The sequence below is a fragment of the Pelobates fuscus genome, chromosome 5 (genome assembly GCF_036172605.1).
Source record: "Pelobates fuscus isolate aPelFus1 chromosome 5, aPelFus1.pri, whole genome shotgun sequence".
Lineage (NCBI taxonomy): Eukaryota > Metazoa > Chordata > Amphibia > Anura > Pelobatidae > Pelobates > Pelobates fuscus.
The window spans coordinates 61,793,165-61,807,872 of record NC_086321.1 but is presented as its reverse complement, the minus strand read 5'-3'; the positions used below and the strand labels follow the sequence as shown (position 1 = coordinate 61,807,872).

At 43.2% G+C, this 14,708-nt stretch overlaps 1 protein-coding gene across 5 annotated transcripts in view; it reads left to right on the top strand.

Annotated features, from left to right (window-relative positions):
• The window catches only part of CCDC68 (coiled-coil domain containing 68), a 56,704-nt gene extending 48,581 nt beyond the window's left edge, over positions 1-8,123 (top strand). For all 5 annotated transcript variants that reach the window (XM_063453901.1, XM_063453902.1, XM_063453900.1 and 2 more), the window contains 4 exons: positions 4,269-4,374; positions 5,022-5,105; positions 6,120-6,193; positions 7,633-8,123. In XM_063453901.1, the coding sequence (XP_063309971.1) occupies positions 4,269-4,374; positions 5,022-5,105; positions 6,120-6,193; positions 7,633-7,717 (349 nt within the window). In that variant the 3' untranslated portion in view covers positions 7,718-8,123. The remainder of the gene's footprint in view (positions 1-4,268; positions 4,375-5,021; positions 5,106-6,119; positions 6,194-7,632) is intronic.
• Positions 8,124-14,708: the final 6,585 nt, after the last annotated feature.

The following is a 14,708-nucleotide window of genomic DNA, read 5'->3' as shown; positions in this document are numbered from 1 at the left end:
CAATATTATTGGTAACCGTGTAGTAGCGATCGGCTTAGAAGTAGTACTTAGATGACTTGTGTGTCAGAGAAATAACTCATGCTCAGTGAGGGCGCTATACTGTCAAGGTAGGGTTAAGTGAGTTGTGATTAGCCGTGTCAGTGTAGCTGTGGCTATGGGGGTTGTGTGAGAGCATGTTACGCCTCGCGGTAGTGGCCGGCCAGTATGCAGCAGTATGCAGAAGTCGTGCCATGAGTAAATGGGCTAATGAGTTTTAGACGGTGCCCCGCCGGGCCGCCTGTACCCAAAGTGTAGAGACCGGTGCCCTATGGTATGTTTAGTGCCTATTTGGGCTTGTGTATCGTGTTGCGCGGTTAGGATTGTCTCTGTGTTGTTACTTTCTATCATTATAAACATTAACATGGAAAAACAAGTGTGTGACCAAAATGCAATTATAAACTGTTATAAACTGTGATCTCCATCGGGGGTCTTCGCAGGCTGGTCTGCATGGTGAACTGGAAGTCTCTGAGTGCGGGGTATTGGCTCAGTACAGCTGGGTGCCCTTGTGCATCTGAGGGATTTACCGTGAGTCCTTGCGAGTCCATCTCACCGAACATTCAAAAGTCCCGTGTAAAGGGTTTGAGTGGACCCCGGTTTGGCGTGGTCTCCAGAGCGTCCAGCAGTGTAATGTAGCCAGGTATACAAGTAAAAGTCAACGGAAACAGAAAATATCACCGGGTTAGTCACTGAAGTGAATAGCTGCAATATCTTGCCAGAATAGAACGGTTTTGCCACAATTCCCCTTGTCAGCTGTGTATGCAGTTCAGCTGTATTGGCTGGATTATCAGTGTTTAGTGCCCGGTGTACCCGCCTCAAGTATGCAATCCAGTCCGTGCTTCAACCTATACCCAGTTTCGGTGTGGTCTGATTGCTCGCTGACGGTTTCTCCAGGGTCGTGGAGCTGTGAGGGCAGCACACTCCCTCCTTTCGGTTCCGGGGTGGTTCGAGGGTTCCCCCTTCTGTGAGTTGTGGAGGGGTCCTCTGCCTGGGGTTCCATCCTGCAACTGACCTCACCACATCCCGGTTTGCGTCGCGGTCGGGACCATGCTTTCTCCCGTGTGGGAGCGTGTCACGCTGGGCATAGGTTGCTGTGGCCGCTGAAGGGCGAGCAGGTCGGGTGCGCCGGCGGTTCTCGCTCTGGTGCTTGGGGGCATTTACTCTGGTGTCTATGCTTTCTTGCACTGTTTCCTGCTGTGTTGGCCTTTGCCTCCGGTTCTGTCGGGGGGCCGCTCTGGCTCCAGGGGGATATACCCTCAGGCGGCGTCGGATTGCCGGGCGGATCCATCCTGCTACCGCTCTCATCACCTGCTTGAAGGTCAGTCTCCGGGAGTTTAGCTGTGTCCAGAGGCTGGTTCGGAGCCGGTCATAGAACTCCCATGTACTCTGAGGAGGCTCAGTAAGTGGGTGCTTTGGTGTAGGCTGCATCCGTGCCGCCATCTTGGGCGGGCCTCACCCTCCACGTTTTGCTTTAGAAATCGTCGCTTGGTCAGGCAATTTTGTGGGGGTATTCGCCCCCGGCGAGAACCGGGATATCCCCCGCCGGTCCATAGGGGGGGTAGCAGGGCTGTGTGGAGGTCTCGCTTGCGAGCGTGTCCTGTGCCGGTTGGTCGGACGATTCCCCCGTACCTCAGGCTCTGCTCTGATGTAGGCCGCATGGTCGGCGCAGGTTTTTCTGCTTCGAATTGTAACCGGACCATTCTTTGTCTCACGGTGTCCTGGGTCGGTCCCCGGGTACCGTTTGTTGCCATTGTTAGTAGGTCGCTCGGTAGTAGCTCGATTATGCTCTTTGTTACAGGAGCCCTTAGATTGTGTGACCGGCCATCTTGGCTGCTAGGCCCCGCCCCTCGCGTTCTTTCTTTTTAAGGATGTTCCAAACAGTTTGGCCACAACTGTTTTTGCTATCTCTCTGATGGGTTTGTTTTGTTTTTTTCAGCCTAATGATGGCTTGCTTCACTGATAGTGACAGCTCTTTGGATCTCATATTGAGAGTTGACAGTAACAGATTCCAAATGCAAATAGCACACTTAAAATGAACTCTGGGCCTTTTATCTGCTCCTTGTAAATGGGATAGCGAGGGAATAACACACACCTGACCGTGGAACAGCTGAGCAGCCAATTGTCCCATTACTTTTGGTCCCTTGAAAAGTTGGAGGCACATATATAAACTGTTGTAATTCCTACACCGTTCACCTGATTTGGATGTAAATACCCTCAAATTAAAGCTGGACAGCCACATAATGTGTGTGCTGGGGCTTGCAGTAGCTGCAGATACTAGTTCTGCAACTATCGTAAGCCAATGTTTCATATATCAACAAAGACCACATGCAAAACAGATTTCATGCATGTTTTCTTTAATTTACGTTTTTTTTTTGTTTTGTTTTTAATTGATTCTTGCTTTAAAGTTACTTAAGTATTGTGTATAAACACACTGAACAAAGTTATAAATGCAACACTATTGTTCACAAATCTGTCTAAATCTGTTGGTGAGCATGTCTCCTTTGCCGAAATAATCCATCCACCTCACAGGTGTGGCATATCAGGATGCTGATTAGACCGCATGATTATTGCACACTACAATAAATGGCCACTCTAAAATGTAAAGTTTTATCACACGGCACAATGCCACAGATGTTGCACGTTTTGACGGAGCGTGCAATTGGCATGCTGACTGCAGGAATGTCCACCACAGCTGTTGCCTGTGAATTGAATGTTCATTTCTCTACCATAAGTGGTCTCCAAAGGCATTTCAGAGAATTTGGCAGTAGATCCAACCAGCCTCACAACCGCAGACCATGTGTAACCACACCAGCCCAGGACCTCCACACCCAGCATCTTCACCTCCAAGATCGACTGAGACCAGCCATCCCGACAGCTGCTGCAACGATCGGTTTTCATAACCAAAGAATTTCTGCACAAATTGTTAGAAACTGTCTCAGGGAAGCTCGTCGTCCTCATCGAGGTCTCAACCTAACTGCAGTTCATCTTCAAAACTGACTTGAGTGGGCTAATGCTCACATTCAATGGCGTCTTGCACTTTGGAGAGGTGTTCTCTTCACGGATGATTCACGGTTTTCCCTTTACAGGGCAGATAGCAGACAGAGTGAGCGCAGGACTTCTCTTTTTGTATATGTATTTACTTTGTATCACACAGCCTGGTTACAATGCTGCTGCCCATCCCATCCCATGTGTTCCCTATTAAGGGTTAATATGTATATAGGGGTGTATATAAAAAATACCCTTCTCTGTCTCATTAGAGATATCTTTGCCAGAAGCTCAAGGAAGCAGGCTGAAGGGTCAGTGTTAGGACCCGCTTAGGGGGGTCTGCCTTGACCTTGGCAGGCGGGCATTCCCTCCAATGGCCATTGGAGCAACTAAATGACCTCCATTTGTCTAAATATACATAGGGATTAAGGAGAGAGCGCAGGTAACTTTTTATTTTCTTTAGATAGCAGACAGTGTTCATGGCATTGTGTGGGTGAGCAGTGGGGTTATGGTATGGAGAAAGGAACACAGATGCATTTTATTGATGGCATTTTGAATGCACAGAGATACCGTGATGAGATCCTGAGGCCCATTGTTGTGCCATTAATCCACGACCATCACCTCATGTCGCAGCATGATAATGCACTGAAAACATCCCAGTTCTTGCATGTCACCCATTGAGCGTATTTGGGATGCATGTTCCAGGTCCTGCCAATATCCAGCAACTTCGCACAGCCATTGAAGAGGAGTGGACCAACATTCCACAGGCCACAATCAACACCCTGGTCAACTCTATGCGAAGGAGATGTGTTGCACTATGTGAGGCAAATGGTGGTCACGCAAGATACTGACAGGTTTTCGGACCCCCCTGATCCACTAATACAGTAAAACTGCACATTATAGAGTGACCTTTTATTGTGGCCAGCCTTGGGTACAACTGTTTCTTAATCATGCTGTCTAGTCAGCATCTTGATATGCCACACCTGTGAGGTGGATGGATTATCTAAGCAAAGGAGAAGTGCTCACTAACACAGATTTAGACATGTGTGTGAACAATATTTGAGAGAAATAGGATTTTTGTGCACGTAGAAAAAATATTATTAGATCTTTGAGTTCAGCTCATGAAAAATGGGGGCAAAACAAAAGTGTTGCATTTATAATTTTGGCCAGTGTATATTGGGCATTTCTGTTCATGGTTTTGTTCAGATTTAGTATTAAATAACTGATCTTTCCTTTGTGCATTTTAGTTGTGTGAATGTACAAATAGAGCTCTGTACAACCCAAGAGCAGATCACTCACTTACAACATCTGATGATGGCACAGCACCAGAGCCTGGGGACTTTAATCCAGGAGGCAAGTTTCTTTTTGGCAAATGTGAAAATAAATATTCCTTAATTCAGGTTTCTAAAGAAGAGAATTGAACATCAATTCTGATTCCTAATAATTCATTGAATTATAATCTGTTGAATTCTCCCTGGTGCAATGCTCTTCAGTGCATTTTCGATTACCTCATTGTTGAACTTGGAAGGCAAGCTCATGAGGAATTCAGTTGCACCAATTGTCTAGTGTCTTTGGACAAAAGACATCAGTCATTTCAATCAGTGCATGGATTGGGAGGGAATGGTTGGGAAGACACGCATTCCCCAATGCTATTACACATCTCCTCCTTTTCATGATCTCTAGATAAACCTCTCCATCAAACACCCATTATAAACCCCCCACCTTGAAACTTCATCCTATTCCTACAGACCTCCTTTCCTCCCATCAAACTCATTGATAGATTCTCCTCCTTACAGTGCAGAGAACCCAGGGAATGGGATTGGCATGGCTCTGCAAGTGGTGCACATCTGCCACCCACTTATTAAGAGCAAATAAAACCTTCTCTATTATGCCAATCCCCCGTGGACCATTGGTATTGCTGCCTGCACGGTTTTGCCTAATAGTTCAGTTGCTGTAAGTAATGTTGTTTGTAAATAATATTTTTGTTATTTAACTGACAGAGGGAAGAGCTGAAAAACAGACTACAAGAGCAAGATGACACTATCGAAAATTTAAGGGAAAAAATCAACTTGCTTGAATTTCAGGTATGCCTGTAGAACATGTTGTCCCTGCATAACTGGATCCTGTTATCAACTCATCGGACACATTGTTTCAAATCAAACCAATATCTTTCCTATGCTTTTGTTCTTAACCAAAGATCCCCCATTCTCTTAATAATTTTGGAGTCCTTCTCTATGCTTTTCATTTCCATAATGGTTCTCAAAATACACGATTATATATTAACAGCCTTTACAGTTGCTTGCTGACATTATACACAATTTATAAGTGTATTGACAACAATTGCTCCCAAATTCTTTTCACTTATCAATTCCCGTAGCTCATCCTCACTTTGGATATATGTTGTAATTTTTTTGCTTTTTAACGGTTACATTTCATTTTTATTCCAATATTGTATTGTTCGATTAAAAAGCTGTTGATAAAAACAATTTGAAGAGTTTTAATCCAAAAGCAGTCAGTTCAAGGACAGTACATTTTTGTTTGGGAGAATGTGCTCTGTAAAAATCATCTGAACAGCCAGAGAAGAGCCATGTGTAGTACATTGGGACTGACATCTTAAATAGTGACCCTTTTACAGGTCTGCGCCTCCTTAATTAGTGAGGGTTTAACTTAAGCCAGATAAAAACTTGGACTTGTATTTTATTTTTTGAGGCTTTTAAGAGTTCATAACATGTTCTTGTCTTCAGTTTATAAAAATGAAAGGGGAAAAAGCAAGGTTATGTAATTCATTCTTACTTACACTGCATCAATCTAAGTCTGCCATCTTTTGGTAATTTGCAATAATTACAAGCAATGTTGCTGAGAACGTATTCTGCTAAAAACAAATGGACAATAGAATTACCATATTTAAATTTACAGGTGCGAGAGTTTTACAATGTTTTTTTTTTTTTTAAGCTACCTCAAATCATAATTCAGTACGGTCAAGGCTGTGCAGAGGACCATGACCTCAAACTGAGATGTAAAAAAAAAAGGCAAACCTGTCTTGTTTATTATACCTGCATTGAAATGATGTGCTCTAAGATGCATTGTCTTTTTCCTAGAATAAAGAATTGAAAGGCAAAGTGGAAAAGGTCGGCAACAAAACACAAAAAATCTCCAAAGGCACTAGTGTAAAGTAAGTTTTGTGGGTGTTACTGTTATCCTGTTTTATTTTTATTTTTATTTTTTCTGTTTTATATTTGTGTTGGTTAGCATTATAATGCAGATATATAGTGTTGTCTGAAGTTGTTTCAAATTCTCTAACCTGCACCCATCTTTAGCAAATTTTAAGGATTACAAGGACCATATAAGTTCTACTTTAAATCATGTAACCTTGATGCTGGGAAAGCAGCATGGGATTTATATTTCTACAACATTTGCCTTATGGCCACCCCCAATATAAATATATTACAGAGATCTGCAGTACAATATTAGCCATCTATGCTTCATCCCCTTCAAACTACCCACCATATCATGGCTGGCCATTATATTACAAATTACACCAAAAATGCCTGCCTAACATGGAATAAACATGTTGCACAGCTTGTGATCTTAAAGGAAAATTCAAGGTATATAAATGTATGTGTATATATAAGATGCCAAAATACCAGAGTATTGCAGTATGTATTGATACTTTTTTTTTTTTTTTTATTGGACTAACATAATATTTCAAAGACAAGTTTTCAAGAGGTTTCCTCTTCCTCAGGTCTGAAGCAATACTCTGGTATTTTGGCATCTTGTCTACCCGACTAATACACTAATGCTCCGTGATCCACTAAACAGCAACTTTAAAAAACACCTAATCTATGCAAAAATAATGGGGTTGTAGTTAGTTTATAACCATACATTGCACAATCCTGCCACAATGTTAATGTACCTCATTTTTGGCAGGTCCTATTCTGACAACCTAATGTCTGCTTAATATACCCTAAGTTCATATTTATAGCAAGAGACATGTGCAATGTGACCTTTTTTGACTACCCATTTAATTCAACAACTTTAGTAAAAGGGATCCGAGGGGTTAATTGTGTTATAACTATTTTATTTCCCACAAATAAAACCTACATTGTACAATATCATGGACCATCAGGGGATGAAATTGGCACAGCGGTGGTTTGTATTTTACATTTTCCAGTAAAGCTTTTTGAGTATAATCACTGATTCAGACAAATAATAAAAAAATGACAGATGCAATCTAGGACATCCTCATAACATGGGTCCATCTATTCTGGAGCCACAAACATACAAAACAATGTTTTGACCAAAGGTGGACTTTATCATCACTTTTAAAAAAAAAAAAACTAAAGCCATCATTTTGGTCAAAACTTTGCTTTCTGTGTTTGTATCTCCAGAATAAAGGGATTCCTGTTAAGAAGATGTACTGGACGGCATCTGTTATTTTTTTAATACTTATTACTGAGTTGTCCAGAACCAGTGTCTGTGCTCTCTTGGTGGTAAGTGTGTTCCATTATTATTTACCAACTGGAAAACTGGTTACTGTGGTCCGGTTTAATAAATGTCAATTCGTGACAATTTTGTTCTGTATGCAATCATGTAATTGTTTTTGTATTGCAGAGAATCTATGTTGGATACAATGTCTCCCTACTTCATGCTTCGGAATACTCAAAATAAACTCCTGAAAGGGACAGAAAAGACTTGATGTGTTCAGCTCACAAAGAAAGAAGTTCATTTTAATTTATTTCCAATACACGCCTTTCTTTTGATGTTCGAAGGCCTACTTCAATTTGGATGAATCATCCACTTGACTATTCCGTCCGTGCGGATCAAAGATTTCAGTATAACAGATGATGCATTCATTGTTTATTATTTAATCATTACACATAATGTTAACGTCGGTATTCATGTTGCTTCAGGAACAAACATAATATTTGGAAGATGAACTGTAACTAAAATCCTTTTGTCGAGTATAAAATCTGTCAAATAAGATTGTAAATAGTATTGGTGCATTTTGTGTGCTGGTCTTACATGCCTTTTATCTTGTAATTGTTTCAGTAAATATTATTCATGCTAATTGTGCAAATAAAGTTGTTAACATATATGGTTTACCATTGTGTGTCATGCTTATTGGCATTTGCTGGGTTAATGATTACACATTCCACCCTTTGTTGACAAACAATCAATGTTTCCATAGTCGTCAACATCAGTCTGAGTGTCCATTTTTTTGTTCACATTGCATTAAATATTCTTCAAGCTTACATAATTAACCCCTTAAGGACGAGTGACGGACGAGGTCTGTCACTCAAGGGATTGCCTTAATGACGAGTGACGGACCTCGTCCGTCACGCGCTAAAATTAACCCCAGATCGCCGCAATCTCGGTGATCGTGGGGTTAATGGTGCTCCGGTCTGCCTCTGTATTAGAGGCAGACCGAGAGCACCAGATCCGGCTGCCCCAGCACATGTGCCCGCTCTGACAGCATGTCAGAGCAAGTACATGTGCTCTGTATACTCACCTCCACCTCCCTGCACTTCCGGGTTCAGTGTGAAGTGCAGGGAGGCGGATCAGTGATGATCCTGCCCCGTGGTGTAAAAAAAAAAAAAAAGTTAAATTAAAATCCCACCCCCCTTTACCCATTTTAATACAAAATTAACCCCTTCCCTGCCAATTGATCACTGACTACATACTATGACTACAGTGATCAATTGGCAGGGATTACATTTTACTATGATCTGATTTTTTTTTTTTTACCCCTGAGGGTTAATTCTTTTTTTTTTTTTTTTTTTAACCCTCAGGGGTTAAATTTATTTTATTAATTAATTAAAATATTTTAAAATGATAAATTTAGCTAGCTGGGGAGGGTGGAAGTTAGTGGGGAATTGGGGGATTTAGTGTTAGGCTAACTAGGGGTTAACGTTAAAAAAAGTTTTAAAATAAGCTTTCAAAAGTTAAAAAATTAAGTTAAAAAAAAGTTTTAATAACGTTTAAGTAAAAAAAAAAAAAAACCCTTTACCCAGTCCAAATAAAAATTAACCCCTTCCCTGCCAGTCGATCACTGCCTACAGTGATCAAAATACAGATCACAGTATTATACTGTGATCTAATTTTTTTTTAACCCCTGACTATTAACTTTTATTTATTTTTTAACCCTCAGGGGTTAAATGTATTTAATTAACTAATTTAAATATTGTATAATTAAATATTTTGCTAGCTGGGGTGGGTGGGAGTTATGGGAAAATGGGGAATGTACTGTTAGTGCTGCTTACTGCTAGTTAGGGGGTAACGGTAAAAAAAAAAAAGCTTAGAAAAATGTTAAATCTGTAAAAAAAAAAAAGTTTTACGAAAGTTTAGGAAACTTTAAAAAAAAATTAATAAGCAAAACAAAAGTTAAAAAAATTGTTTTAAAAAGTAAAAAAAGTTTTAAAGGGGGCGGGGCCGGACCGCCGAGCTGGACGGTCGCACGCCTGAGCAGCTCCTGCAAACCTACGATATATACCCTCTAAAACCAAGCATAACAGCCTAAAAATCAGACCGCCAGAGCAGCTACCCGGAGCTGAGAGACTGCTGGACCCGGGGAGAGGCTGGCTTACCGCGCTTCAGTCCCCCGGGGGGAGAAAAGCATGATACCCCGACCGGGGCCTTCTCTTGCGGTGAGTGGGACAGGCGGCCGCTGACCCACTATCCTGCGCCACGGAACCCAGCCACGGGTGCAGATCGAAGCGGGTCCGGCCCCGTTTCCCCCCCCTCTGGACCGGGGGGGTGATCCCGGTCCTCACCCAGTGGCACTGACCGCGACGCGGCAACTGAGGCCAGGGAGCCAGCCCGCCACATTTAAAATGGCGGACGTTATGTGTACCGACGGCAAAGGAAAGATTTGCTCCCATCTCCCGTTCATAGCTAACAGGGTGACTCTAACATCCTGGCCGTGCTACACGGAGAGACGGCGAACCCAGCTCCAAACCGTGCAGCCGTGTACAATTAAGCTGAGCTACATAAGCGCAGGAATGGTGCCTCACAAGATGGCGTCCGCACCAGACTCAGCGACATGAGGCATATCTTTATCGCACACTGCCCCAGAAAGCACTACAACCGCTACATTGGGGACCCGGCTTGACGGCTTCTGGACATTACTGCTCAGAATACCTTACACCAACCTGACAGCGATACAGAGGAGAAAGCGGCGGAAACAAAGCTGCCGGCAGAGACAACAAGCTGACGGTGGATGCTCTATCCACAGCAACAGGGAGGTAACACACACCAGCACACTACCGTCGGCCCACAACCAGCAGGAGAAGCCCATGGAGCCACCTCATGACCTCCCCCCCTGCAGACTGGGCCCAGGTACCCACTCACCAAACGGGAGAGCCATGGACTGGCAGAACATCGCCATGCTGGACACACCATCGATGCAGGCAGGTCGGGAGATGGGTACATCAGCCCTACACACTCGCACCGAGACGCTCTTCTGCAGATATCGTTGATCTAGTTGCTTAAAACGCACTCCTAACGTGACTCTGCGCAGCACCCTTATAATGTGATATGCTCAAATATATATTATCCGGTGCACTGTTTAATTAATATTGCGTCCTCACATAATTGATGTGTAGCCTAATACTCTCACTCAGATAATATAACAGTGTCCAACTACCTAACTATGGCTAGTAACTAACTATAAGTTTGTTTTATAACTAACTTTATCGTTTAATAATCATATGTCTAGGAACTAGCCTGTATATATTCTATGCACCTGACTTAATAGCCTGAGTTAACAGCCTGAGTTAATAGCCTGAGTCAATAGCCTGATTTAAAAGCCTGACTTAAAAGCTAGATTTAACAACCTGTTTTCTATGCTTGATTTACAAGCCTGTTTTTTTTTCAGCTCGATTTATCAAAAAAAAAGTGCATTGTTAATTCACCCCCTACTGTAACTAATGTTTTGAAACCTGCATATGGAATGCCGTTGGGGTACCATATGTATGCATGTGACCATTATACGCACTACAAAAATAAAGAATTTAAAAAAAAAAAAAAAAAAGTTTTAAAAAGTTAAAAAATACATTTAATAACGCTCATTACCACTACACCTGGTACAAGCTAGCGGAAAAATGATCCCACGCTAAGGTTCAAAATATGCCTTTTGAAATACCCTGGGATGTCTTCTTTAAGAAATGGTATAGCTTTATGGGGTATTTGGATTATATAGCCTGGTAAAATACTTTAAAATGGGACATGGGCACAGTGTAAAAATGTAAAGTTTGAAAAAAAATTGAATGGCTGTGTCCCAAATGTGCCCGTCCGATGTCCACATATACCTGGCAAAGGTACATACGGGGGTATTTTTGAACTCAACAGACATAGCTGAGCAACATATGAAGTATTATACAGTCGTAGCACATATAAGGTTTGCAAAATATACTGTGCAAACTCACTTTGTGTGTCAAAAAGGCAGAAAAAACGCTTATTACCACTACACCTGGTACAAGCTAGCGGAAAAATTATCCCACGCTAAGGTTCAAAATATGCCTTTTGAAATACCCTGGGGTGTCTACTTTAAGAAATGGCAGGCCTTTGTGGGGTAGTTTGAATTTAAAACCTGCGAAGATGCTTGGAAATTGCACATAGGCCCAGTGTCAAAATTCAAAGTTCTGTAAAAACTGATATGGCTTGGTCTCCAGTGGCGTACACACAACCCATGGGGCCCCGGTGCGAAAACTGATCCGTGGGCCCCCCCGCGCGCGCGTTTACGCTGCGCGGGCAGGGGCCGCAACACATGGCGGCGGGCACCGGGTCGCAGGGCTGCGACCTGTGTGACCGCGGTATGTACGCCAGTGCATGCATAAACACATACACTTTAAGGACCACTACAGACACCCAGATCACATCAGCTCAATGAAGTGGTCTGGGTGCCAGGTCTCTAGTTTTAACCCTGCAGCTGAAAACATAGCCGTTTCAGAGAAACGGCTATGTTTCACTGAGGGTTAATCCAGCCTCTAGTGGCTGTCTCATTGACAGCCGCTAGAGGATTTTCTGCGATTCTCACTGTGAAAATCACAGTGAGAAGACGCTGAACGTCCATAGGAAAGCATTGAATAATGCTTTCCTATGGGCGGTTTGAATGCGCGCGTGGCTCTTGCCACGCATGCGTATTCGGAGCTGAGAGGCGGAGAGATTCCCAGCACCAAGGGAGTCCGGCGCTGGAGAAAGGTAAGTGCTTAAGACACACACACACAGACTCTCATGAACAGACGCACACATTTACTGACAGACACACACTCAGTGACAGACATACATACACACTCACTAACAGATGCACACAAACATACTCAGTAACAGACACACACACTAACACACACTCTAACACACACACACACACACACTAACATACACTCACACACACACTCTAAGACTAACACACACACGCTAACACACACTCACACACACTAACATACACTCACACACTAACATACACTCACACACACACACACTCACACACTAACATACACTCACACACTAACACTCACAAACACACACTAACATACACTCACACACACTAACTCACACTCACAAACACACACTCGCTAACACTAACATACACTCACACTCACAAACACACACTAACATACACTCACTAACACTAACATACACTCACAAACACGCACTCACTAACATACACTCACACTCACAAACACACACACACACTCACACTCTAACACACACTCACTAACACTAACATACACTCACACTCACAAACACACACTCACACCCTAACACACACTCACTAACACTAACACACTCTAACACACACTCACACTCTAACACATACTCACTAACACTAACATACACTCACACTCACAAACACACACTCACACTCTAACACACACTCACAAACACACACTAACATACACTCACACTCTAACACACACTCACTAACACTCACAAACACATTTTTTTTTAAATCCCCCCAGCCTCCTTACCTGTGGGAGAGCTGAGGGGATTCCCTGGGGTCCAGTGGTGCTGCTGGGCTCCTGGGGGGCCGGTCACCCGGTGGGCAGGCAGGCTGGCGGGCGCACGAGGGAGCACTGTCTCCTGAGTGCTTCCTCTTCAGCTCCCTCGCGCGCCGCGTACTGATGCCGGAGCCGGAAGATGACGTCATCTTCCGGCTCCGGTATCAGTGCGGTGCGCGAGGGAGCTGAAGAGGAAGCACCCAGGAGACAGTGCTCCCTCGCGCGCCCGCAGTACCGGCCAGCCGGATGACAGCAGGGCCAGCCTCGGGGGGCCCGGAGGTGGCCGGCTCCTGGGCCCCCCAGGAGAAGAGGCTGGCCCAGTGACATACATACCGGGTCGCAGGGCGGCCAGGCCCCCTGGTGGGCCGGGCCCGGTCGCAGCCGCGACCCCTGCGACCCCGGTATGTACGCCACTGTTGGTCTCCTATATGGCACTGTAGCTTCACAAAATAGTGCCAAAGACATTCATTGGGGATGTCTTTTTACTCAGAAGACTTAGCTGAGCATAACTTGGGGGTTTTGAACTTAGTGGCACATATGAAATATACAAAATGCCCAGCAAAAATGCAATCCAAATTGAACTACAACTCCCATGATTCTTTCAATGAAACAGCCAGGAAATCATGGGAGTTGTAGTTCAGCAACATCTGGGGGGCCACAGGTTGGACAGCCCTGGCCTAAATGGTAGTGAATTAGGGATAACCACACACGAGAAGGATTTGGGAATTGTTATAGACCACAAATTAGGCAGCAATATGCCAATCTGCAATTGCGAAGGCAAGTAAGGATTTGTCATGTATTATTAGGGGCATAAGTTTTGAGATGAAAATATAATTTTACCTCTTTATAAATCGCTGGTAAGACTACATCTGGAATATGCTGTGGTATATATGAATATGCTGTGCTGTGGGCCGCAGGTTGGACAGCCCTGATTTAGGGTGTAAGTTGCCTGTGCATTCTTGACCCCGAAGTGCATAACTTTGCATTTCTCTACATTAAATTTCATCTGCCATTTTAGTGCCCGGTCCCCCAATCTATCCAAATCCCTATGCAGCAAAGCAATATCCTGCTCACATTTTATTATTTAACAAAGTTTTGTGTCATCTGCAAACACTGAAACCTGGCTTTCGATGCCTATTTCAAGATCATTTTATAAATATGTTAAATAGAATCGGTCCCAAAACAGAACCCTGAGGGACACCACTTACCACTTTTGTCCAGCTTGAAAATTTCCCATTAATGACAACTTGTTGTACTCTATCCTTAAGCCAATGTTCTACCCAAGAACAAGAATATTAATCTAGACCAATTTCTTTTAGTTTGAAGACCAACCTATTGCGAGGAAACGTACCAAATGCCTTGGCAAAATCCAAGTAGATCGCATCCACTGGAATCAAGTTAATGAAGGAAAATAAGGAGACTGGAAAGTTGTGATTCTCACTTCATTTTGGATCAATAACAGAGCAGTTATGTGAGGGTTGAATTTGATTGACTTATTTTGTACATATATTACTATAAATGCAATAGTTCCTCCTATTGAAGGTTGGCTATGCATGTTCATACTCCCATTCTGTATATATTCTCCATTGTATAGCGCCAAGACAATTTAAAGGGGTGTCTGTGTGTTGGCTGTACATAAATATGTTAAATAGAATCGGTCCCAAAACAGAACCCTGAGGGACACCACTT